A 27,551-nucleotide genomic window follows, 5' to 3' on the forward strand; every position below is an offset into this window, starting at 1 on the left:
TTAAAAAGAAAAAAACGAAGACCTAAAAGGTTCTAACATCTCACCACTCTATCCAAGACAAGCACAAGAAAATTTGGGCTTTATATACACTTTAACGTTGGCAGTTCATGTGTAGATAACGTGTGGGCTCAGAAAAGTAGATTCCTGGCGGTCTATTTTTGGTGAATGTTATTTACAGAGGAGAACTCCACTTCCATTGTAAAGGCCATGTCCCGTGAATAGAAGATCAAGGGAAGGGCTCCCTCTAGTGTCCGGATCGCAGCTCACCTCCTGACAGCCCAGCACGCCTACCGATGACGTCACTAGAAGGGCGACACCGCCGTACAAATCTCCCGCGGAATAACGATCGGAGCTGTGCTGGGTGTACTGAGTGTTATGGGAGCGGGCGGGTATGGAGTCACTATAGATCCCATACATCATCCGATAACTGGCGGTATACTTCGCAGTGAGCATGGCATCCCGGACTGTGCAGTATGGTGAGAACTTACTGACCTCAGACAACATCATACATCCACAGAAAGCTCCCACACAACTGCCATGGGTTCTTTTCCTTCCACTGGGGTGTGACCCTTCCAATAAGAAAGGAATAGACACATCCTTGTTATAGACCTTCAGAGCTCACCCACATTCCTTGTATTCTATGCACAGCAATTGAAACACCACATTACACTGGGCAGGTTTACTAAATACAGCTAGACTGCTGGTGATTTTCAGCAGCCAATCACGTGCAAGTAAAATGTTTATATATATATATATATATATATATATTTATTATAAAAATAAAAAAAATCTCCTTGCACTTGATTGGGTATTCTTTACAAAGTGAAGCTTCACTACGTTTGCCAAGGAGTGCAGTTGTATTTATAAAATGCACAGTCTATTTGCCTTTAGGGCCAGTTTGCACCACATGCAGTTCAGTGCGTGTGTTTTTTTTCTGTATCAAAAACTCATGAAAAGTAGGTCATATGGTTTCCAATGGCATAGTTCACACCAGTGCTTGCAGTTCCAGTTAGAAAAATAAATACATGCACACGCATCAAAAACACACTGGAACCCATATAAAAAGCAGCAAAAAATGTGCACGCAGAAAAACATCTGGACAGCACCAGGACGGCATTTCTATGGTGTGAACTGGTCCTTAGGGCTGGTCTACACCAGACGCAATCCAGTGCATTTTTAATTCTGCATCAAAAATGCATGGGCAATGTTTAATATGGATTTAAATGGCCCTAGTTCACATCAGTGCAGTGCGTTCCTTAGTAAATCCTAGTGTGTTGTGAAAACATCCACTGTGCTGCACTTTTGGATGCCCTTTGGGTCCTGTTTGAATTGGCTGAATGGAGTTTTTTTTTTTTTATCTCAACACATATATGTATATATATATATATATATATATATATATATATACATATGTGCACACACACACTTGTGCTCCTAAGTTTACATACCCTGGCAGAATTTATGATTTTTTTTGCCCATTTTTCAGAGAATATGGATGATAACACACAAACTTTTTTCACTCATGGTTAGTGATTGGCTGAAGCCATTTATTATCACTTAACTGTGTTTACTCTTTTTAAGTTATAATCCCAACAGAAACTACCCAAATGACCCTGATCAAAAGTTTACATACCCTGGTGATTTTGGCCTGATAACATGCATACAAGTTGACACAAAGGGTTTTGAATGGCTATTAACCACTTGCTGACCACTCCATAGGCATTTTACTGCTACAGCGCGGTCGAGTTGTTCTGGGAGGACGTCCCTGGGACGTCCTCCCAGAATCCTCCATTCGCGCGCCCCCACGGAATCATCCGTGAGCGCCGGGTTTAGAAGACCCGGCGGATCGCGGTAAATTGCCGCCAATAGCGGCCGTTTACCACGTGATCGCTCCGTCATTTGATGAAGCCGGTTCCTCCCTCTCCTCTCTGTACAGTGTGAGAGGGGGGGGGGGAGCGGGTGTCAGCAGCAGCACTGAGGACTGGATCTGTGACAACTGCAGTCACAGATCCAGCCATCCATCCCAGCTCAGCTATCCCAGCTCAGCTATCCCTGCGCAATACTCTGCAATACCCTGCGCAATACCCCAATATTCTGCAATACCCTGCGCGATACTCTGCAATACCCCAATACTCTGCAATACCCTGCGCGATACTCTGCAATACACAAATACTCTGCAATACCCATTTTTTTAAAGCGCCCCTGTCCCCGTGTGCTCGCATGCAGAAGCGAACGCATACGTAAGTCCCGCCCACATATGAAAACGGTGTTCAAGCTACACATGTGAGGTATCTCTGCGAACGTTGGAGCGAGAGCAATCATCTTGGCCCTAGACCTCCTCTGTAACTAAAAACATGTAACCAATAAAAGTAATTAAAGCGTCGCCTATGGGGATTTTTAAGTAGCGAAGTTTGGCGCCATTCCATGAGTGTGCACAATTTTGAAGGCTGACATGTTGGGTATCTATTTACTCGGCGTAACTTCATCTTTCACATTATGAAAAAAAATTAGGCTAACTTTACTGTTTTTTTTTTGTTTGTTTTTTTACGCACAAAACATTTTTTTTAAAAGCGTTCAAAAAATGTCTGTGAAAATACCATGCGAGATAAAGTTGTAACGGCCGCCATTGTATTCTCTAGGGTCTTTGCTAAAAAAGCATATATAATGTTTTGGGGTTCTATGTAATTTTCTAGCAAATAAATGATGATTTTTACATGTAGGAGAGAAATGTCAAAATTGGCCTGGGTGCTTTAGAACGCCTGATGGTGCTACCTGCATGTTGGGCCTCTGTATGTGGCCACGCTGTGTAAAAGTCTCACACATGTGGTATCGCCATACTCGGGAGGAATAGCAGAATGTGTTTTGGGGTGTAATTTGTGGTATGCATATGCTGTGTGTGAGAAATAACCTGCTAATATGACAGAAACTAGTTTTTTTTTTATTTTTATGTTTTACAGAATTTTCAGTCGTTTTTCTTTTATAGCGCAAAAAATAAAAAACCCAGAGGTGATCAAATACCACCAAAAGAAAGCTCTATTTGTGTGAAAAAAAGGATAACAATTTCAAATGGGTACAATGTTGTATGACTGAGTAATTGTCATTCAAATTGTGAGAGCACCGAAAGCTGGAAATTGGTCTGGTCAGGAAGGGGGTTTAAGTGCCCAGTGGTCAAGAGGTTAAAGATAACCATCCTCACCTGTGATCTGTTTGCTTGTAAATAGTGTGTGTATATAAAAGGTCAGTGAGTTTCTGGACTCCTGACAGACCCTTGCATCTTTCATCCAGTGCTGCACTGACGTTTCTGGATTCTGAGTCATGGGGAAAGCAAAATAATTGTCAGAGGATCTGCGGGAAAAGGTAGTTGAACTGTATAAAACGGGAAAGGGATATAAAAAGATATCCAAGGAATAGAGAATGCCAAACTCCAATCAAGAAGTGGAAAATGAGGGGTTCTGTTGAAACCAAACCACGGTCAGGTAGACCAACTAAAATTTCAGCCACAACTGCCGGGAATTGTTCGGGATGCAAAGAAAGACCCATAAATACCTTCAGGTGAAATACAAGGTCAAACCTTCTGGCACAAAGTCATTTGAAGTGACGAGACCAGAATTGAGCTTTTTGGCCACAATCGTATACGCTACATTTGGAGAGGAGTCAACAAGGCCTATGGTGAAAGGTACACCTATCCTACTGTGAAACACGGAGGTAGATCGCTGATGTTTTGGGGATGTGTGAGCTACAAAGGCACAGGAAATTCGGTCAAAATTGTTGGCAAGATGAATGCAGGTATGTTATCAAAGAATACTGGAGGAACATTTGCATTCATTTGCCAGGAAGCTGCACATGGGATGTACTTGGACATGACCATGATCCAAAACACAAAGCGCCCTGTCATTGGCTACAGCAGAATAACGTGAAGGTTCTGGAGTGGCCATCTCAGTCTCCTGACCTCAATATCATTGAGCCACTCTGGGGAGATCTCAAACATGCAGTTCATGCAAGACAGCCCAAGAATTTACAGGAACTGGAGGCTTTTTGCCAAGAGGAATGGGCAGCTTTACCATCTGAGAAGATAAGGAGCCTCATCCACAAAAAACTTCAAGCTGTCATTGATGTTAAAGGGGGCAATACACAGTATCCAAAAATGGAACTTCCGCTTTACGTGACGGTGACCCCCTGACATGCCAAATTTGGCATGTAGTTTGTTTGGGGGGGAGATACCCTCTTTTTAGAGGCATCTCACTTCCTCTCCGTGGCGCTGGCAGGAAGAGGTATGCCAGGGTATGTAAACTTATGAGCACAACTGTGTGTGTTTTTTTTTTTTTTTTTTCCATATCAGCTGACCCTCCCTTTTACATTGTAAGCTCTGATGCGCAGGGCCCTCTGATTCCCATTGTAATGTCCGCCTTCATTGTGTTTAAGCATTGTGCAAACTGTTGGCGCTTTATAAATCCTGTATAATTGTGTGTTTTGAGATTGGGTCTGATTACCTGCAAGAAAATGTATATAATGCTAAATCTATATAAATGGTTAAGGTGGGTTCGAACTAGGACCCAAAGACCTCTCGGTTTGTCGCGACTGATGACATAGGAAAGGAAAATGCCACCACGGAACAAGATGTGCAGTGGTGGATCACACTGGAGTAGGGATTAGCTTGTGCGTGTTCGCACACTCATGTGCAGAGCCCGCCAGGAAGTCGGCACAGAGATGCGCTAATCACAGGCAGGGAGACATTGTCCCGATGCTCAGTTGCAGAGATCGGGAAATGTCTCGCTGCCTACACTGGAGTAACACTGAATTTGCTGTGCATGCGAGTATGTTTGAGCATAACTCAGTGAGGGGATTATAAAAAGATAAATAATCAACATGGAGGGTGACGTTCCGACTGGTCATGCGATTTGAAGGTTCCATATCGCATAACAAGTCACACCCTATTGTCGGCAATGAAACTCTTCAAAACTGTTACATCTCCACCTTTGCAGTGTTGCACAGATTTGAACAAAAAGGATCCTGCACTACTTTTTTGCGATTTCAGGTGCGACTTCCATAGACATCTGCTTAAAGTGGCACAGATGTCAGCCAAGTAGCACCTGAAATCGTACTGACCTGCTTCTTTGAAATCGTGCTATTTCAAGTGATTTCACAGTAGCATCTATGAGAACCAAGTTTTAAGAGAAAAACACGTGAACAGTCAGTATTTTGGAAACTAGGCTGCCCGTAGATGAGTTTGTGTGGGGTGTTTTTTTTGTTCTTGTTTTTTCAACCAGTAGTGTTGGAAAAAAATGACTTGTTTCCCCCATCCAAAACGCTCCGTGTGGAATGGAACACTACCTGTTGAACCAGGGTTTGACAAATTTGTTTGGAATCTAGGAGCCAGCTAAAAAAGTTAGGAGCCAGGAACGCCCCCCATCCCGCCGAGCTCGCGCACAGAAGCGAACACATACGTGAGTAGCGCCGGCTTGGGAAAGCGGTGTTCAAACCAGACGTGAGGTATCGCCACGATTGGTAGAGCAATAATTCCCTAGACCTCCTCTGTAACTCAAAACATGCAACCTGTAGAATTTTTGAAACGTCGCCTATAGAGATTTTAAAGGGTTAAAGTTTGTCGCCATTCCACGAGCGGACGCAATTTTGAAGCCTGACATGTTGGGTATCAATTTACTTGGCGTAACATCTTTCATGATATAAAAAAAATTGGGCTAATGTTACTGGTGTCTTAGTTTTGAATTAAAAAAAAAAGTGTATGTTTTTCCCCCAAAAAAAGTGCGCTCGTAAGACCGCTGCGCAAATATGGTGTGACAGAGTACTGCAATGAGCACCATTTTATTCTCTAGGGTGTCAGAATAAAAAATATATAATGTTTGAGGGTTATAATTAGAGGGAAGGAGATGGCAGTGAAAACACAGGGGAAGCTCCATTAGCATTGCTGATTGTCTTGTCATACCAACGGCCACCACACAGGGCTGTGGAGTCGAGGAGTCGGGGGAAATTTTAGGTACCTGGAGTCGGAGTCGGCAAACAAAGTTTAAATGTCCCAATTCACAAAAAGTTATAATTAATGACTTCTCTACTGTAAGAATAAAGACCAATGCATGCAGTGCCTCACGTAACCGCAAAACGAACACGTTAAGTGACCGTGAAGAAGCATGCTTTTCATGTGCTTCACTATATGGCACGCAACGCACAATTGGGAGCTGCAATACTTATACTTTCCATAGTGTTGTGTTCTGCTTTTACAGGGAACGCATGTTAGAGAACCAGTAAGTGTCCAAATAAAAAAATTCCAACAGGAGTTTTATAAAGCACTAAAAGAAGTTGAAAAGTATGATCGCTCATCAAAACTTACTGTTGAAGAAGCCATCCTTGTTTATCCAGAGATCGTTAGTGATGTGGCCAGAATAGTTACTGCAATGCCACCCACCCAAGTCAGTGTCGAAAGAATATTTTCAGCCCTAAAAATAATAAAGTCTGACTTAAGAGCCTCTATGAAAGAGGATCTGGCAGAGGCAAATTTTCTTCCTTAGAACTCTACATTGAATTGATTTGCATTTGCTAAGCCTATAACTACATTTCAAGATTAATATAAACCATTTCTAGGTTTTACAGATTTTGTTTTTGGTTCATTATAGATAAGCTTTGTTTTTGTTCTAAAACAACCAAATAATGTGGTTTGTATTTTTGAACTGGTAAAGATCCTGTTCCTGATGTTTATGCCTGCTGCTACTATCCAGCCACTTGATTGTTTTCATTGTGTTTACTGTATTGCACAGTTTAAGCAAAATACAGACTGTTGGCTTCCCAGCCAGTAGTCCTGTGGTAGGTTGCGTTTCTTTCCCTCAAGGAATGTGTAAAATACATTTGCATATTAATACAGAGGAGTCGGAGTCGGAAGTACATAAAACTGAGGAGTCGGAACATTTATCTACCGACTCCACAGCCCTGCCACCACAAGATGGCGCCAGATCACAGAAGAAAACATAGGCCGCAAAGCCGCAGCCTCAATTACCGGGCGGCCCGACGCGATCTCGCGGCGGGGAGAGGTGTGGGTGCACAGACACACAGGATAACCCAGCTGTGCCGCGCCAGGTCGCTAATTCTAGTTGCAATCGGAATACACTGATCAGTTGCAGGTTCTAGCCTGTAGCGCTGATCAAGCGGGAAAGGATCCCAGTCCCTGCTGAACCACCTGAATTTTGATCCATGTATGATTGGCTTAACAGGTATAATATTACCAAATCTTTGATTCCAGTCTTCTTTCTCTTGGAGAGCTACAGCCATCACTGGAATCTTCAGTAGCTGACACTTCTAAGTGTGTCAGATGCCTATGCACCCTAATGTCAATCCCCCCAGCTATGTCTCTGTAAGCTGACTAATGCTGGCCATAAATGCATAGATTTTGACAGATTCCTCCTTCCACCTTAGGCATTGAAAAAGCTCCATGTCTATAGTTCTACTTTAAGCTGGCAATACGCATTGGGAAGTTACTGTACACCAAACAGTGTGGGTGGAGGAATCTGCTGAGCCAAAATTTGTGTATGGTGAGCTTTGGATTCTTGTCCCAGAAGGGTGTGCCTTTTTCCTCAACAGTGTTTCCAATGTTTTTCAAAAAAAGAGAAAATATCAGGTGCCATCTATTAAATGCCTTTTATTCTACTTGTATTTTTCAGTAAACGGCCATCTTCCAATGCTCCAGCTAGAGGAGGAGGATCTGGAGAACAACCCACAGTTTAGTAAGCTTTTGCTGGAACTATGTCAGATTTTGGAGCCAAGTGGTGGAAGCTCCACCTTAAGTCGTGAATTGGAAGAGGTAACAATACTTGTTTTTGTCAGAAGACTTTACAAACAGTTACCAATGGTAACATCCATATAAAGATTGCTCGAAACACTGGACTTCATATAGCACTACATCTGACTTTATTTTTTTCTGTCCACTTATATGTTTTTTACTATGGGAAAATAAACAGTAGAAACTGTTTTGCTACCGATGACAGAAAAGGTTAGCCCATCAGTCAGTGTAAAGGCTACTGGTACCATCTTTAAATCCTACTTTGCTTGACATGGTGTAAGTGACCTGTTTATCCTGTTAGGAATCCTTAAAATAAAAAATACTGTGTAACATATCCCTTTTTATATTTCTTTCATATAGAAAGAACGATATATATATATATATATATATATATATATATATATATATATATATATATATATATATATATATATATATATATATATATATATAGGCTGTGACTGATTAAAATTTTTGTGTTCGATTAATCGTTTTTTTTTTTTAATCGATTAATCGACTAATTTCGATTAATTAACGCACATACAGATACAACTACTTTTAGCTGATCTCCTTGCATTGCAACTCTGCATTAGCCACTGGTAAATGTGGTGGGGGCAGTATGGGGGGCAGATGTGTATATTCTTGCAGTATGGGGGCAGATGTGTATATTACAGCATCTGCCCCCATGCTGTAATATACACATCTGCCCCCATGCTGTAATGTACACATCTGACCCCATGCTGTAATATACACATCTGCCCCCATACTGCAAGAATATACACATCTGCCCCCATACTGCAAGAATATACACATCTGCCCCCCATACTGCCCCCACCACATTTACCAGTGGCTAATGCAGAGTTGCAATGCAAGGAGATCAGCTAAAAGTAGTTGTGTGGCAGATGTGTACATTACAGCATGGGGGCAGATGTGTATATTCTTGCAGTATGGGGGCAGATGTGTACATTACAGCATGGGGGCAGATGTGTACATTACAGCATGGGGGCAGATGTGTACATTACAGCATGGGGGCAGATGTGTACATTACAGCATGGGGGCAGATGTGTACATTACAGCATGGGGGCAGATGTGTACATTACAGCATGGGGGCAGATGTGTACATTACAGCATGGGGGCAGATGTGTACATTACAGCATCTGCCTCCATGCTGTAATATACACATCTGCCCCCATGCTTTAATATACACATCTGCCTCCCATACTGCAAGAATATACACATCTGCCCCCATGTGTACATTACAGCATGGGGGCAGATGTGTATATTCTTGCAGCATGGGGGCAGATGTGTACATTACAGCATGGGGGCAGATGTGTACATTACAGCATGGGGGCAGATGTGTACATTACAGCATGGGGGCAGATGTGTACATTACAGCATGGGGGCAGATGTGTACATTACAGCATGGGGGCAGATGTGTACATTACAGCATGGGGGCAGATGTGTACATTACAGCATCTGCCTCCATGCTGTAATATACACATCTGCCCCCATGCTTTAATATACACATCTGCCTCCCATACTGCAAGAATATACACATCTGCCCCCATGTGTACATTACAGCATGGGGGCAGATGTGTATATTCTTGCAGTATGGGGGCAGATGTGTACATTACAGCATGGGGGCAGATGTGTACATTACAGCATGGGGGCAGATGTGTACATTACAGCATGGGGGCAGATGTGTACATTACAGCATGGGGGCAGATGTGTACATTACAGCATCTGCCTCCATGCTGTAATATACACATCTGCCCCCATGCTTTAATATACACATCTGCCTCCCATACTGCAAGAATATACACATCTGCCCCCATGTGTACATTACAGCATGGGGGCAGATGTGTATATTCTTGCAGTATGGGGGCAGATGTGTACATTACAGCATGGGGGCAGATGTGTACATTACAGCATGGGGGCAGATGTGTACATTACAGCATGGGGGCAGATGTGTACATTACAGCATGGGGGCAGATGTGTACATTACAGCATGGGGGCAGATGTGTACATTACAGCATCTGCCCCCATGCTTTAATATACACATCTGTCCCCATACTCCAGGAATATATACATCTGCCCCATAATGTTACCACACACAGATGGTTGTCCTTTCTTACCTGACTATCAGGCAGGCAGACCCATCTGCAGAGTAGCCGATGGACACACGTGCGCAAGGGAAGAAGATACAAGCAGGCGGGCAGGTGATGATGACGTCAGCGCGCTGCGGCTCCGGAGCTAGGCCGAAGCCGCGGCCTTTCCTATGGGCGAGACCGCGGAGCTCACTCCGCGGATCGTCATCGATCAAAATAATTTTAATCGACCAAAGAAATTAACGATTAATCGACCAATTAATCGTTAATTTCCGCAGCCCTATATATATATATATATATACACACACACACACAGCCACACAGCTCAAAATTTCAAGTCCTGAGCCACTAGCCAGGCCTTAAGAGTTACTAGCTACTAGTTGCACTGCCCCACCCCTAAACACACCCTTGTAAATTATCTCATGAAATGACACTGTTAAATGTTTTAAGCAGAATTAAGTTCCAAAAATAAATATTAACAACAAACGTTAACAATAACGTAAAACATATCAGTACCCATCAGTGCAGCTTCACTGTGCCCCGTCAAATGCAGCTTCACTGTGCCCCGTCAAATGCAGCTTCACTGTGCCCCGTCAAATGCAGCTTCACTATGCCCCGTCAAATGCAGCTTCACTGTGCCCCGTCAAATGCAGCTTCACTGTGCCCCGTCAAATGCAGCTTCACTGTGCCCCGTCAAATGCAGCTTCACTGTGCCCCGTCACTCCAGACTCACCATTGTCTTGATGAGCCTGGTTCTCACACACACAGCGGACATCTCCCACTCGCTGTGTGTTACTGAGCTGGGTCTGTGTTCGGCGGCTCTGTGTATCAAGATCCCACCCCCCCCCCCTAGACCGGCTTGTGTGATGGGCTGATCACTGAATCAATCTACTATCACACAAGCCGTTCTAGGGGGGCGGGATCTTGTTACACGGAGCCGCCGAACACACACCCGGCTCCGTACGTGACACACAGTGGGAGATGCCCGCTGTGTGAGGAGGAGGCGGCGGCTTCAGTCCAGCCATGTCGCTCAGTGTCTCCCAGCTGACGGTTTCCTGGATGGTCGCTTTAGCCAGGAAGCTGTCAGCCTGCTCCGTCCCTGCACCTCACCTCGCCCTACACTAAATTCCACTCGCAAAATGCGAGTGGAATTTTTGAGGGCTGCATATATATATACACATATATACACACAACCGCTGGCAACAAAAGTCAGTACACCCCTAAGTGAAAATATCCAAATTGGGCCCAAAGTGTCATTTTGTGTGGCCACCATTATTTTCCAGCACTGCCTTAACCCTCTTGAGCATTGAGTTAACAGAGCTTCACAGGCTGCCACTGGAGTCCTCTTTCCCCCTCCTCCATGGCGACATCACAGAGCTGGTGGGTGTTAGAGACTTTGCGCTCTACCACCTTCCATTTGAGGATGATCAATAGGGTTTGGGTCTGGAGACATGCTTGGCCAGTCCCTCACCTTTACCCTCCGCTTCTTTAGCAAGGCAGTGGTCATCTTGGAGGTGTATTTAGGGTTGTTATAATGTTGGAATACTGCCCAGTCTCCAAAGGGAGGGGATCATGCCCTTAAGTATGTCACAGTACATGTTGGCATTCATGGTTCCCTTAATGAACTGTAACTCCCAAGTGCCGTCAGCACTCGTGCAGCCCCAGATCATGACACTCCCACCACCATGCTTGAATGTAGGCAAGACACACTTGTCTTTGTACTCCTCACCTCGTTGCCACCACACACACTTGACACCATCTGAACCAAAGAAGTTTATCTTGGTCTCATCAGACGACAGTACATGGTTCCAGTAATCCATGTCCTTAGTCTGCTTGTCTTCAGCAAACTGTTTGCAGGCTTTCTTGTGCATCATTTTCAGAAGAGACTTCTTCCTGGGACAGCCATGCAGACCAATTTGATGCAGTTTGTGGCGTATGGTCTGAGCACTGACAGGCTGGCCCCCACCACTTCAACCTCTGCAGCAATGCTGGCAGCACTTGTACGTCCATTTGCAAAAAGGCAACCGCTGGATATGACGAGGAGCACGTGCACTCAACTTCTTTGGACGACCATGGCGAGGCCTGTTCTGAGTGGAACCTGTCCTGCCAAACCACTGTATGATTTTGTCCACCGTGCTGCAGCTCAGTTTCAGGGTCTTGGCAATCTTCTTATTGAGGGAGTGAGAGCGATAACGCCAAATTTAACACACCTGCTCCCCATTCACACTTGATATATAGATGTGTCAGCAGCAGGCAGAGAGAGAGAAAAATATTTTTTTTTCTTCCTCCGGTGAAGAGCTGTGCAAGCGGGGGTTTTGGGGTTCAGCGCAAGTATTGGCCATTGGAGTGCAAGCATGCTGTTCTCTTGGCCCAGCCAAAAATCTCACCACACTGTATAGATGTGCTCTTATACCTGGCATTGTCAATTTAAAATGGGATTAGCAGGATCACTGGGTATTTCATACAAGAGAGCAGGATACTTTTTAACACATCTATATGATAGAATTTGCACACATCAAGAATTTGAAATTTTTGGGTAATATACAATTAAACCACTTAAGCCCCGGACCATTTCGCTGGCCAAAGACCAGAGCGATTTTTTGTGATTCGGCACTGCATCGGTTTAACTGACAATTGCGTGGTCGTTCGTGGCTCCCAAACAAAAGCTTTCTTTTGTTGGCATTTGATCACCGCTGCAGTTTTTATTTTTTGCTCTATAAACAAAAATAGAGCGACAATTTTTGAAGAAAAAAATGTATATTGTTTACTGTACTTTTTTGCTATAATAAATATCCCCCAAAAATCTATAAAAAAAAAAAAAAATCCACAGTTTAGGCCGATATGTATTCTTCTACATATTTTTAGTACAAAAAAATCGCAATAAGCGTATATTGATTGGTTTGCACAAAACTTATAGTGTCTACAAAATAGAGGATAGTTTTATGACATTATTATAAAAAAAAATTATATATAACTTCTCGTGACTGCAACTTTATGGCGGACACTTTTGGGACCATTGTCATTTTTACAGCAATCGGTGCTATAAATATGCACTGATTACTGTGAAAATGACGCTGGCAGTGAAAGGGGTTAACCACTAGGTGGTGCTGAAGGGGTTAAGTGTGTCCTAGGGAGTGATTCTAACTGTTAGGGGGAGTGGCTACGAGTGACACGTCACTGATCGCTGCTCCTGAGAGGGAGCATACGATCAGGGACAGTGTCGCTAGGCAGAACAGAGAAGCTTGTTTACATTTGCCTCTCCCGTTCTGCAGCTGCACGGCCGCATGGCGGGAATTTCAAAGTGACGTAAATATACGTTACTTTGCCCAGCCGTGCCATTCTGCCGACGTAAATGTACAGGAGCCGGTCCTTAACAGGTGAAATCAACCACATGCGTCACTAACCTAGTCTCAAAATACCAACCTAACCATTCTCTTCATTCCTCCTGCTCTCTATCTCCCTCGTCACCTCAGGACTTATCAAGATCCTGTCCCAACCTATGGAACTTCCTACCCCCAATCTATCCGATTATCTTCTACTCTTAGACGATCCCTGAAAACCCTCCTTCAGAGAGGTCTTCCTGGCCCCCACCTAACAACTGTACTTTTTTCCATCAGCTTATCCCCCACAGTTATAACCTTGTGGTATCACTTGACCCTCCCTCCTAGATTTTAAGCTCTAACAAGCAGGGCCCTCTAATTGTAACTGTACTGTCTGCCCCCATGTTGTAAAGCGCTGCTCAAACTGTTGGCGCTGTATAAATTCTGTATAATAATTGGAGAGTCATGGATGAAATGGCTTAAAGCAGCGTTCCACCCAAAAGTGGAACTTCCACTTAATCCACTCCTTGCCCCCTTATATGCCACATTTGGCATGTAATTTTTTTTGGGGGGGGTGGGGGCTTCAGTAAGAGTGGGACTTCCTGTCCCACTTTCTCCTTCCGCCCAGGGACCGATTAGGCGACACGTCATATCGCCTACAGCGGCCCCTCCCTGTAGGCGATCACCTGGGACACGTGACAGGTCCCAGGCGATCTTCTGACCAATAACCGTGCGCAGCGCTGCATGCGTAGTGAGTGCCTGGCCGTGAAGCCAAAAGCTGTCACGGCCGGGTGCCCACACAAAGAATGAAGACGCCGGCCGGGGAGAGAGGAGCGGAGCTCCGGCCGCCGCGTTGCTGGACAATGGAGCAGGTGAGTGTCTGTTTATTAAAAGCCAGCAGCTACACTTTTTGTAGCTGCTGACTTTTAATAAACATAAAAAAAAGCTGGAACTCCCCTTTTAATGTAATTTTATACATGAATAGCAACTGTGCATCATACTTACTATATGTGAACGGGATGTGATCTTTAAAAAACACTTCCTTAGTAGAAATTTTGCTATATATTTTTATTTTATTTTTTGTACCAAGGTGCAAAGAGGGCTACGGCTGCAGAGGAAGGTGTGGTTGAGATCAGAAGTCATTCACCGGCTGATACAGGAGATGTTATTGGATTTACAGGTCAGGAAGCAGGAAGGCAAGACAACTAATGAGGAGAACAAGGTAGCTTTCAATCTTAGTTTTCCATGTTTTATCTCTGTCATTGTCTCCCATATTTTTTCATTTGTGTCTCATCCTTACTTTCTTTGTATAGTTTCTGGATGGGCTACAACAGTGCTTATTGGTCAAGCAGTGTTCAGGCTTCCTGCCTTCCAATAATGATGCAGAATCTATAGCTCTTCTTGGGTTGGAGAAACAAGATTTGCTAAACCTTCTACCTTCAAACACGGTATAATATTCTCAAAATCTTAGACTAAATTTGATTTTATATTTTGATGACTGACCACCCTCTGTATGTTTTAGGATATTCTTTGGATACGAGAGAGACTACATAAGCAGCTGGAGGAGGCTCTGCAGAAGAAATGTTTCACTTTCTTATCATTCCATCAGCCTGAGACAGGTGTGCTCACATTCTTTACCCATGCAGTTCTTTTTCATTTGTCACAGATGGGTATCAAATTCTAGTAATTACTGTTTTGGTGTGAATGTGATTTCATTTAGAAGCATATTCCATATGTTTATTTGAAGAGGTGACATAAGCTGTCCCAAGTGGCCATTGATGTAGGCCACAGGAAAGCTTTACATCCTTGTTTGTCCCTTTTTTTTGTATAAAAGCATTGTGTCTCATGAGCTACACTTTCAGGGTGCTAAAACCATGCTTCTACAAAGCAGCATCCTAGCCAATTTGTTGTGGTTAGTCCTGGAAGACATTGTAATAATGATCAGCAGTAGAACTTTTGGGAAAATATTTTCTACTATGTAAATGTCTTTGCTATTGGGTAGTATAGGGAATTCTGGTAAGAAATGTCAATGAATTCACTAAGCAATTTCAACCCATCATGTGAATTAAACCTGCCATGAAGCTCAAAATAAAAGCTGAAATATATTGTATCTTAAAGTGTTTGTGAAGGTAAAACACTTTCTGCTCTAGTTCCCTCTGATATAGAACAGTAAGCTCTCCAGTGGATGTCCTTTATGAAAAATATGCAGCATATTGGCTTACTTCAGAGCTCAGCTGACTGCCTGCTGGTCTCCTCTCCCGATGTGATAGCTGCAGGGGAAGGTGCTGGGGAAACCCCCCTACTGATGTCAGCCGAGATAAGGGGGAGACCGGCGGGCAGTCACGTGAGTGCCGACCGGCGTTCTGAAGTAAGCTATTATACCGCATATCTCAGAGAGCCAGAATGGGGATCTGTCAATGTAAACAGACTGATCCCCGTTCTGTCAGGGAAGTAGTTGAGAGCGTATTTTTCTAGTGATCAGGAACAGCAATCTCTCTGGACTCCCAGTCAGTCCACTCCTCCCACAGTTAGAAAAACCCTCCCATAGGTAACACTTAACCCCTGGCTCACCCCCTAGTGTTAACCACTTCCCTGCCAGTGACCTTTATACAGTAATCTCTGGCTATTTTTAATTTAAACCATTAAAATATTTTGAATGGTCCCAAAAATGTGTATGATCTGTCTACCGCAATGTCGCAGTCCCTCTAAAAATCGCTGATCACCACCATTACTAGTAAAAAATAAAATTAATAATAAAAATGCCATAGATATATCCCCGATTTTGTAGGCGCTCTAACTTTTGCGCAAACCAGTCATATTTTTTTTTTTTTTTTATTTATTTTTTAACAAAAATCTGTAGAATACATATTGGCCTAAATCTTTCTTTCTCAAAAAAAAAAAACAAAGGTGATCAAAAAACGCCAGAAGAAATCTTTGTGTGTGTGGGGGGGGGGGGCATCAATTTAGTTTGGGTACAACATTGCACAACTGCGCAATTGTCAGTTAAAGATACCCAGTGCCGTATCGCAACAAATGGCCTGGTCAGGAAGTGGTTGTGTGTTTTTTTTTTCGTACAAATGTCATGGGAGAAACAAATGGTGTCAATTCTGACTTCCTTCAGAAAATGGCTAATTTACTCAAATTGGAGGGTGCAAAATCTGGTGCAGCTGTGCATGGTAGTCAATCAGCTTTTAACTTCAGCTTGTTCAATTAAGTTTTGACAACAACAAAAAAAAAACTGGAATCTGATTTGTTTCTCTGCACAACTCCAACAGATTTTGCAGTCTACAGGTTTAAAGGAGTTGTAAAGACAAAAATATTTTTCTCTTAAATTAAAGTCTGAAAGTAGCTGATAAAGTAAAAAGTAATGTTTAGCATTATAACTAGTTTGATACCTGTTGAAATCGAGCTGTTTTATTCACCTCCGTCACTCCTGAATCGTTATTCTCACTGTCTTCCTGGTTTGCGGTGCGCATTCATTATTGCTACATCACAGCCTAATGGGAACTACAGTTCCCATTAGACTTAGCCTCCATGCCTGTGAGGGAAAAGAGAGCATCTTCACGCAGGTCTGTAGTCATAGGGAGGGGGTGAGCACATTCTGCTTTCCACCATGCAAAACGGCTCAGGTGCTGGTGGAAAGCAAGAAGAGGAGAGACAGGAAATGGCATTTTCAAACCTGGATTACTGTATTTTGGAGGTCAAAAGGAAAAACGAGGTAAGTGATATTTAAATGCTCTAGCTTACAGCAATCAATTGATCTAATAAAAAATGAACCTTTAGTGTTCCTTTAATAAATCGACCCCTCCAAGTCTCTGGATTGGCACAGTGTCCAATCCAAAAGTGCTTATCCGTGACTTGTTCTGTGTCACGGACATAAAAGCAATGAAACAAGAGGATGACAGGCAGGTAAGCATTATCTGAAGAACAGGTCACAAATGGCATCTCCCATGATGGACTTTCATGCATACATTTAATTATTATTGAATATACTTTTAAGGCAGCCTTTCTCAACCTCTTCAACACAGAGGAACCCTGGAAATATATTTCTAGTCTCCAGAAACCCCTGCTAAAAATTATTAAACCTACAACTCGTGAAACATTAGTGTGATGGTCAGTGGGAAGAATGCCCTTGCCACTTGTCATTAGGCACTGGCCCCTTACAGATAGTTAAAAAGATTATTGGTGTCAGTGGAAACTTATCTGAGGGGCAGAAATTGCTCAAGGAACCCCTAACAATTTCCTGGAGGAACCTTTGACATCCATGGAACCCTGGTTTAGAAGCCTTGTTCTAAGGCATGGACTACCAGATCATGAGAATGCATGAGAAAACCTGGACATGGAGAGATACAAATCCTGCCATTTATTATCTGCTGAATGTTGCTAGTTGCCTGGCTGTCTCTAGCTTTCTGACTGAGTCATTGGACTGGAACAAGCAGAGATGGCAAACAAGTTTGAGACGGTTCAGAATTGTTTATTTTTATCCTCTGTAGTGAATAGGAAAGTATTAAATGCATTGCGCAATTCTACCAACTGAGCAGCTAGCATTTTCTGCAGGAGTGGACAGCAATAACAGCCCATATTTTGCCCTGGGTATAATTTTACTTGATCAGTTTCCTTACTGATCAAATTCCATTGTATATGGTCAAAAAGGAAAAATGTTTTGTTCCAAGCTAAATGCAATACTGTTTTACTTGTGTATTCTTTCTGCCTCAGATGAAGAGAGTGAAGTCCTTCGGGCTGCAAAAGCTTTTCGTTTGGCCAGTACATTGGAAGACGAAAAGAGAAGGTTGCAGACTGAGGAGGAGAAGCACCAAGAAATAGGAGCATTACTGGAAAGGCAACAGGAAATGTACCCTCATGTGTGTATATTGGGTATTTCCTGGGTTATTTCGCTTTAAGAACCAATATATGTCATCAGACACATGTAAATGCCTTTATCTTTTACCTTTTTATATTAAGGTGCTCTTGCGCTGCCTTTCCCTCCTCAGACAAGCTGCTTCTGATCTTCGTCTGCAAGCACAATCAGAAATTGATTGCATGAATGCCGAATACTTGGAAGTCAAGAGTAATGCGCTATTCTTAAAGCTCCGGTAAGATGTGCTCTGACCCCTTTGTGCCGTTGCATTGTGATTGAGACATCTTGCTTCATTTTAACAAACCATAATTTTTATATTTTTTTAAATGCAGAATGGAAGAACTGCAAGTCCTCACTCACACTTACTCCCCTGAGAAAGTTGATGTTCATAAGTACATCAGGTGGGTCATAATATTAAGCTTCCATTAAAGCGTGTGTTAAAGAAAAAGAACATTAAAAAAAATGGTTGTAGACCTCTGCAATACATGCACATGTTCCCATGTTTCATCACTTTTAAGTTGAACTTTAGCCAGACAATTAAGTCCTGCTAGATCAGTGGTTCTCAACCTAGGGGTCGGGACTCCCTTTGGGGTCGAATGATGATTTGCCAGGGGTCACTATATCCTGGGCTGTTCCTTAAGCCAACACTGCTCTCCCAGCCTTTTCTTTATCGTTGCATCACGGGACACAGAGCGGCATTCATTACTATATGGGTTATATGGAGTACCTTCAGGTGATGGACACTGGCAATCTCAAACAGGAAATGCCCCTCCCTATATAACCCCCTCCCATAGGAGGAGTACCTCAGTTTTTACGCCAGTGTCTTAGGTGTTGGTCATGGTTTAGCTTGCCTCCGCATCCTTGGGATTAGGTGAGCTAACCGGTTCTGTCCAAAGGCCTCAGCGCTAAAGTGGTCAGTAACCGTACCCCAAACCCTTGGGGTATAGCCCATAATGCTTTTTTCTTTTTAGAGAGCTGGACCCTGGGCCCAGAACTTAGAAACCTTTGGGTGCCTAATGTTTCTGTTGCCAGAGTGCTATATGGGCCCAGGACAGTGGATCCTTCATAGGAACCCAGGGCCTGAAGGTCTAGACATCCCCATGGAGATGGGGGAAGATTGGGCCTCTTGCTTGGCAAAGTCCTGCGGCATGGAGCAGGTAAGTGAGGGGAAAACTTGCGGAACTTGGTTCTTAGCAGGTTTTTTCTGGGGGGTCACAGGGGACATGCCTAAAGTTATGCGCTGCATCTGGCAAACTAGTCACATATCTTAAATGATAGGATGGCTCTATGTGTATTTTTTCCCCATAAGAAGTGACCTCCCTTGTAGTGTTGGAAAAGCATTTGAGTAGGGCCTGTGTAATATAAAGTGTATGTGTGTGTCAGAGAGCTATGCTTGCCTGCAAGCCTCCAGGCGATGCTCCATCAGTCTTCCTCCTCAGAGCCTGCAAAGCAGGCAAAACGCTGACCTCCTCGTGGTTCCAGCTGGAGCTGAGAGGCTCCCTTCCCCCCCAACCCCCCCCCCCCCCCATCGGCGGGCGCGCGCGTTCACGTGTTATAGGCGCAATTCGCGCCGTTTAGCTGAGGGGGGAAGGGCGGGTCAGTGGTTTAAGGAAGGGGCGGCCCTTCCTTTTCGTTCCAAACAGCATTCGATACATTGGAACTGGGGAGGAAAGACCAGAGCGGCAGCACGGGGCGCCGAGGACACACAGTGGCCAAAAAGAATATTGCAGTCTTCAGAAGACTGTTTTCAAGCCTAGAAATAGGCTGTTTCTTTCCATCTCATAGTTTTTCTTGCAATACTACTCAGGGGGACAGAATGATTTTTCTTTCCTGGATTTGAAACAAAAAAACAAAAAGAAAAAAAAAAAAAGGTCATCTAGGGGAGAGGAAGCATTTTTTATCCCCCAAACAGGTGTTTGGGCAATTAACTTTTATAGTTCCAAGTACCAATAGGTAGCAGGTGTACCTCGGTATTGTACCATGGCATCCGGGTCAGAGGGTACAAGAGGTGGGGATTCCCCCAGAGAGTCTGAGGTCTCGGACAAAGCTATGCCGCTGCTTTCCCCACAGGGAGCCTTCGGGATCTGGGGCTGGAGCTGGCGCGGGTCAGTCCACCCCTAAGATGGTCACGGACGAGGTATTACTCACCTCTTTAAGAGAGATGGAGAAAAGAATGGGAAAAATGATAGCCACAGCTATGCGGGGCAGTAAACGGATTAGATCTCCGTCGCCCGAGCGTGGACCCTCAGAAGAGGAGGTCCTTTCCTCAGGGGAATTGGACGATCTCTTGGACAAGGACCAAGTAGGTTCAGGGATCGAAGATCCGGATACAGAGGAGTCTGGAGCAGTCTCCCAAGGGGAGGGCTGGTGGATTCAAGCCTTAACGGACTTGGTCCATAATGCATTCAACTTGCCAGTACCAGATCTCCAGGTATCGACGGTTTCAGCTTTGGGCTCACTGAGGGCGCCTCAAAGCAATGCAGTGTTTCCGATCCACCCTCTATTAGAGGGAGTTTTGTTCCAAGATTGGAACAAGCCAGATAAAATCTTCTTACCACCTAAAAGATTCTCTGCCCTATATCCTATGGAAGATACATTTTCCAAGAAATGGGCTACTCCTGCAGTGGACGCAGCCATCTCATGTGTTAACAAGTCGTTAACATGCCCTGTAGAAAACATACAGGTATTCAAGGATCCAGTTGATAAACGCTTGGAAGCACTACTTAAGAACTCCTTCACTACGGCAGGGGCAGTAGTACAGCCAGCTGTGGCTGCGATTGGGGTTGCTCAAGCATTATCGGATCAAATTAAGCAGATGCTTAAACTTATTCCTGCCCAGCAGGCAGAAGAATTTTCGGATGTCCCTAGGGCCATATGTTTTACAGTAGACGCAATTAAGGATTCTATCCAGCAAGCGTCACGTTTATCGTTATCCCTTATCCATATGAGAAGGCTCTTATGGTTAAAGAGCTGGGAGGCCGAGCCCCCATGCAAGAAGCTCCTGGTAGGGTTTCCCTTCTATGGAGGACGACTCTTCGGAGAAGACCTAGATAAATACATTCAGACCATTTCAAACGGCAAAAGTACTCTCTTGCCAACTAAGAAGAAGTTTCAGGGGCCTGCGTTTAAACGACAGTACTCCCCTGGGCAGGGGCCCTCTAATGCCAAACAGTATCGACGGCCTCCTGCGAAAGCAAACTTCGGCTTCAACAGCAAGTCTCAAGGACAGGCTACTAGAGGCAGAAAGCAGTGGTTTCGCAAACCAGCAAAACCAGCCCCCAAGCCCTTATGAAGGGGCGCCCCCACCCACGAAGGTGGGGGGAAGGCTGCGACTCTTTTCAGAGGTTTGGGAAGCCAGCATTCCCGACGAGTGGGTACGGTCTTCCGTGGCCATGGGCTACAAATTAGATTTCCTAAAGTTTCCTCCTCCTCATTTCCAGGAGTCGAGGATTCCAAACGATCCGGAGAAAGGAGCCGCATTAATGTCGGCATTAAATCATCTACTTTCCCAGGAAGTAATAGTAGAGGTACCAGTCCTGGAACAGGGACTAGGTTTCTACTCCAACCTATTCATCATCCCGAAGTCCAATGGAGATGTCGGGCCAATTTTGGACCTAAAGATGGTAAATGCATACCTAAAGATCCGCTCATTTCGGATGGAATCCGTGCGGTCAGCAGCTGCCACACTCCAAAAGGACGACTTCATGGCGTCCATAGACATAAAGGACGCCTACCTTCATGTTCCAATTTATCAGCCACATCAAAAATATCTACGCTTCATGGTGGCTTCGCGTCACTTCCAATTCGTGGCGCTTCCCTTCGGGTTGGCTACGGCCCCCCGGGTGTTCACGAAGGTCCTAGCTCCAATCCTAGCCAAACTAAGGATCCAAGGGGTCACGATCCTAGCATACCTGGACGACCTCCTAGTCATAGATCACTCGTCTCCCGGCTTGGAGCGAGCAGTGGCCCTCACGGTCCAATACCTCGAGAAGTTCGGCTGGGTCCTAAATCGAGAAAAGTCAGCTTTCCTGCCCACAAGGCAGTTGGAATATCTCGGCATGAGATTAGACACAGAACAACAAAGAGTGTTTCTACCTCTGAGGAAGGTCAAAGCCATCAAGGAATTAATCCTACTGGTTCTAAGCAAAAAGGAACCGACTATTCGCCTATGTATGAGGTTACTAGGCAAGATGGTGGCCACATTCGAGGCGGTACCATACGCCCAGAGTCACACCCGCATCCTGCAGGCAGCCATCCTGTCAGCATGGAGCAGAAGGCCACAGGCCTTGGATATCCCGTTGCCGCTCTCATCAAGAGTCCGACAAAGTCTGTGTTGGTGGTTAGACCCTCAGAACCTACTGAAGGGGAGATCTTTCAGCCCAGTGGCTTGGAAGATAGTGACCACAGACGCCAGCCTGACAGGCTGGGGAGCAATTTTGGATGGTTGCACTCGCCAAGGTACTTGGGCAAAGCTAGAGGAGCAGTTGCCCATCAACATCTTGGAGCTCAGAGCTGCTCGACTAGCCCTCAGGGCTTGGACGTCAAAATTGCAGGGGTTCCCGGTGAGAATTCAATCAGACAATGCCACGGCCGTGGCATACATAAATCACCAAGGGGGAACCAGGAGTCAAGCCGCTCAGAGAGAGGTGAGCTTGATTCTCCTATGGGCAGAGGCTCATGTGCCCTGCATATCGGCAATATTCATTCCCGGAGTGGACAACTTTCAGGCGGACTTCTTAAGCCGCCAGACTCTATGGCCGGGGGAATGGTCTCTGCATCCACAAATCTTTCAAGCACTCTGCCAAAGATGGGGAGTGCCGGACGTGGATGTCATGGCATCGAGACTCAACAAGAAGCTAGACAGGTTCATGTCCCGCTCAAGGGATCCGATGGCCTGCGGAACCGATGCGCTGGTTTGCCCTTGGCATCAGTTCAAACTTCTTTATGCGTTTCCCCCGCTTCAGTTACTACCCCGCCTGCTGCGCAGGATCAGGGTGGAGCACATACCAGTCATCCTGGTAGCTCCAGCATGGCCCAGAAGGGCATGGTACTCACTAATCTTAAGGATGGTAGTGGGAGACCCTTGGACTCTTCCTCTACGGCCAGACCTGCTATCGCAAGGTCCGATCCTCCACCCTGCCTTACGGCATCTAAATTTGACGGCCTGGAAGCTGAATCCCTGATTCTCAGGGGTAGAGGTCTGTCTCAGAAAGTAATCTCTACCCTAATCAGAGCCAGGAAACCGGTCTCTAGGGTGATTTATCACAGGGTCTGGAAGGCCTATGTAGGCTGGTGTGAGTCCAAGCTATGGCTTCCTCACAAATTCACCATTGATAGAGTTTTAAGTTTTCTCCAGCTAGGAGTGGATAAAGGATTTGGCATTAAGCACAATCAAAGGACAGATTTCTGCTCTGTCAGTGTGGTTTCAGCGGCCGCTGGCCACCCACTCGCTGGTTAAGACCTTCCTTCAAGGGGTCTTACGTATTAAACCTCCAGTTAAATCCCCGCTTTGCCCGTGGGATTTAAACCTTGTTCTGTCAAGTTTACAGAAACAACCGTTTGAGCCGTTGGCTGAAATTCCTTTGGTTTTACTGACAAGGAAGTTAGTATTTTTGGTCGCCATAGTTTCCGCAAGAAGAGTATCGGAACTGGCGGCCTTATCCTGTAAGGAACCATATCTTATTTTTCATAAGGACAGGGTCGTTCTCCGCCCTCATCCTTCCTTCCTACCGAAGGTTATATCCAGTTTTCATTTGAACCAGGATTTGGTATTACCATCCTTCTTCCCTAAACCTACTTCCAGAAAGGAAGGGTTGCTGCATACCTTGGATATCGTCAGGGCCATGAAGGCCTATCTTAAAGCTACAAAGAAGATCCGGAAAACAGATGTGCTGTTCATATTACCGGATGGGCCCAAGAAGGGGCAGGCAGCTGCAAAGTCCACCATTTCTAGGTGGATTAAGCAATTAATCACTCAGGCCTACGGCTTGAAAGGGTTGCCTCCTCCAGTATCATTAAAGGCTCATTCTACTAGGGCCATGGGCGCCTCCTGGGCAGCACACCACCAGATCTCTATGGCTCAAGTTTGCAAGGCGGCAACCTGGTCTTCTGTCCACACGTTTACAAGATTCTACCAGTTGGACGTAAGAAGGAATTCTGATACAGCCTTTGGGCAGGCAGTGCTGCAGGCTGCAGTTTGAGACCCTCGGATTCCGGGGGCTCCTCTTTTTTGAGTTAAATTTAAAATTTAAGATTATTTTTCTCAACTAAGTTGGATTTATTATGATTTGAGTATTCTCTAAATTAAATCCTTTTGTCTTGGAGATGTTCTCCCTCCCCTCATTGTAAGCATTGCTTTGGGACATCCCATATAGTAATGAATGCCGCTCTGTGTCCCGTGATGTAACGATAAAGAAAAAGAGATTTTTAATACAGCTTACCTGTAAAATCTTTTTCTTGGAGTACATCACCGGACACAGAGCTCCCACCCCTCTTTTGAGGACCATTTTGGGAGGCATACTGCTTGCTACAAAACTGAGGTACTCCTCCTATGGGAGGGGGTTATATAGGGAGGGGCATTTCCTGTTTGAGATTGCCAGTGTCCATCACCTGAAGGTACTCCATATAACCCATATAGTAATGAATGCCGCTCTGTGTCCCGTGATGTACTCCAAGAAAAAGATTTTACAGGTAAGCTGTATTAAAAATCTCTTTTTTGCGGCCACTTAGCTGGGCTGTTCCGGGAGCCCGCAGCCGCCCACTCAGCCTCTTCGCAGTCACCCATTCAGTTAACGGCATGGCTGGGGGGCAGAGGCTAGAAGTCAGCTGACTGGTGAGGAATGTGAAGTGGGAGGTGCTGAAGGAGACCTTATCGATTTCGGCATAGGTGTCACTGCTACGAGACACCACAAAGTCAGAGACACAGTGAGTAATACAACCTGTGATTATAGTTGCCATTAAAAGTCCCCCCTACAGTTCTCAGATGAGCAGATGACCTTGATGAAGAGCACCTAAGTTGACTGCTCAGCACTCCCCCCAACATTGCCACTCATCCCAATTCCCCGCTAGCTAGGGATTTTAATACTGTACGACTGGAAGGGACTCAGGGAGCGCTAAATGTCCACGGGTTAGGGGTGCAAATTACTTGTCTGGCCTTGGGTGCTGACAATCCATGCTACGAAAATAATTTTACTGTTAGGGGTCCCCACAACGTGGGACATTTTATCAAGGGGTCACGGCACTAGAATGGTTGAGAACCACTGTGCTAGATAGATCATGTCCTGCTGGCCCCTTGTGCAGGTATAGCTATTTAAATTATTAAGTGCCTATGCTGTATAAAATCCAGTAATACTGTCTCGCCCTACTCTGCACATGCTCAGGTGCGCTCTCTTTTTAGGCACTGCCGAATTTGTACAGGCTGATCTGCTGACAACCTTAATGTGAAATTAAACCCTCCTATCCTTTACAGCCAAGGAAGTTGCTTCTGTTTGATCTGCAGCTGCACATGTGATCAGCCATTTGATGATTTGGTTGACACAAGCAAATGTGACGGCAATCCTGGCATTCCAGAAACTTAACCAGCTTTTGAAATTGATGGGATTAGTTCCATTTTATGATTTACTGCTGTTCAGGGGCTCTGGGCTTCAGCAAAATGTCAGCCTCCAGCAAGAAGAAATGGGAGCAAAGCTGGAGGAAATTTACAGCACACACTCATTTTGGTAGCATACATATTAATGTGGGATGGATGTTCCTTACTAAAAATGTTTTTTTTTTTTTACAAGTTGTTATGGAAGTCCTGAGCCTTCAAGTAAAAATGCTTGTTGATCTGGTGGAAATGTATTTGACTTATAGGCTGGGTTCACACTGGTACGAAACGACTGTCGCCCTACTTTGCCCTGCAACATCGGTCCTACTTCCACCCGTCTTGAATGAACAGGATAAGATTTTGCTCCGAATTTGAGATTGACTTGTCCTTTTGACATTTCACAACAAATCCCAGTGTGACATCCTTTTTTACTGCTGCTGTAATTGCCATGTAGGAGATATCACAAGTCAGATGGGTAGGACAAGGATCCGACTTGAATGATATTCAATGGGCTGACGTAGGACCAAAGTAGTGCAGGAACCTTTTTCAAAGTCGGACCAGTTAAGATGGCTCTCATAGGGAATCATTGATTTACACACATCATGCGAACATGAGCTCTCAATGTCGAAGAGTATGTCGTACCAGTGGGAACCTGGCCAAAAAGCAGATCTAAACCCTCCTATCCTTTACCACCAAGGAAGCTGCCATCTTAGCCTATGTCTGATCTGCATTTGCCATGATGCTACACATGTGATAAGCTATGTCTACAGACAGGGGAGGATGGCAGGCTATCCTGTTTCCACTTCTAGGAGCCACAGCTGCAGATATTGACATCAGCTCTGTCGTCCTCCCCCTGTCACCGGGCCAGAAAGAGAGGGATATGGAGCCTTGCGCATGCGCGGTAGGGTTCCTGGCATGAAGCCGTAAGGCTACACTGCTGGGTTCCCTTGCCCGCAATGGCGGCGGCAGCACCAACAGCTGATGGAAACATCCAGCTGCGGTGCTGACATTTCTGGACTCCAGAATGTGAAACTGTCCTATTGGTAAAAGTCAGCAGCTGCATTGTGTAGTTGTTGGCTTTTAATTTTGCAGCGGTGGGCGGACTTCCGCTTTAAGATAACACAGGAATTATGCAGGGGACAAAAGACTGCTCTGAATGTTTGACAAGGTTGTTTTGTCTGTTTTTTTTATTTTGTATTAAATCTAGTAAATATCAAACTAATGTAACTGTTTTAATGGTATATTTACCTTAAAAAGGTTCATTGCTAAAGTGTAAATCCTAAGGCTGGATACACACTGTTGTGAATTGGTTTCCCCACATCCAGTTCGCATGTCAGGAGATTGTGACCGACTCTTAATGAAGCCGGATCACACATCTCCAGAGTGAATTGCACAGGAGTCCTGTGCGTCTTCTGGTCCGCATTCAGACAAGTGTGGACTGAAATCGGACCTGAAATGGTGAACAGGGATGCATCGGACCCCTGCTGTGAGATGCTCTGTGCAACAGTGTGAACCCAGCCTAAAATATAGTGACGCTTTATCTTCTTCACAACTGACTTTGCTTCTCTACAGATCTAGTTTAGAGACTGCAGTGAAGACGGAGAAGCATGAACTAGCTGCATCTAAGCAGAGTCTTTCTTCATACGAGTTCCTTGGCACAAAGTTTGAGGAGCTAGTCCAGGAATATACTTGCCTTAAGGATAAAATTAAAGATAATCGCTGGGCAATTCAAGAGCTGAGCAAGACATTGCCCTGAGCAAAATGAAGTTGAGTGGGTGGACTGAAAAATCGACAAGGCTTTCCTTCTGTTAATAGAGCATTTCTGAGCTGGCATTAAATTATTTTATGTGATGGAATGTGGAAACTGTTTTATTAGAAGCTAAATTGAAATGTG

The 27,551-nt window shown here is 44.7% G+C and overlaps 1 protein-coding gene across 1 annotated transcript; it reads left to right on the top strand.

Annotated features, from left to right (window-relative positions):
• The first annotated feature begins 322 nt into the window (after positions 1–322).
• HAUS4 (HAUS augmin like complex subunit 4) lies at positions 323–27,551 on the top strand. The gene is made up of 9 exons (XM_040354258.1): positions 323–476; positions 7,668–7,807; positions 14,305–14,436; positions 14,528–14,662; positions 14,737–14,833; positions 17,931–18,076; positions 18,177–18,307; positions 18,405–18,473; positions 27,230–27,551. Exons 1-9 carry the CDS (start codon positions 452–454, stop codon positions 27,411–27,413), a joined length of 1,059 nt encoding a protein of 352 aa, XP_040210192.1. The 5' UTR covers positions 323–451; the 3' UTR covers positions 27,414–27,551.

The sequence above is a fragment of the Rana temporaria genome, chromosome 1, assembly GCF_905171775.1.
Source record: "Rana temporaria chromosome 1, aRanTem1.1, whole genome shotgun sequence".
In the NCBI taxonomy this organism is placed as follows: domain Eukaryota; kingdom Metazoa; phylum Chordata; class Amphibia; order Anura; family Ranidae; genus Rana; species Rana temporaria.

Coding starts and splice junctions, on each gene's coding strand:
- HAUS4 (XM_040354258.1), top strand. CDS start 452: ATGGCATCCCGGACTGTGCAGTATG. Junction 477..7,667: donor ATCCCGGACTGTGCAGTATG/GTGAGAACTTAC, acceptor TGTATTTTTCAG/TAAACGGCCATCTTCCAATG. Junction 18,474..27,229: donor GATGTTCATAAGTACATCAG/GTGGGTCATAAT, acceptor GCTTCTCTACAG/ATCTAGTTTAGAGACTGCAG.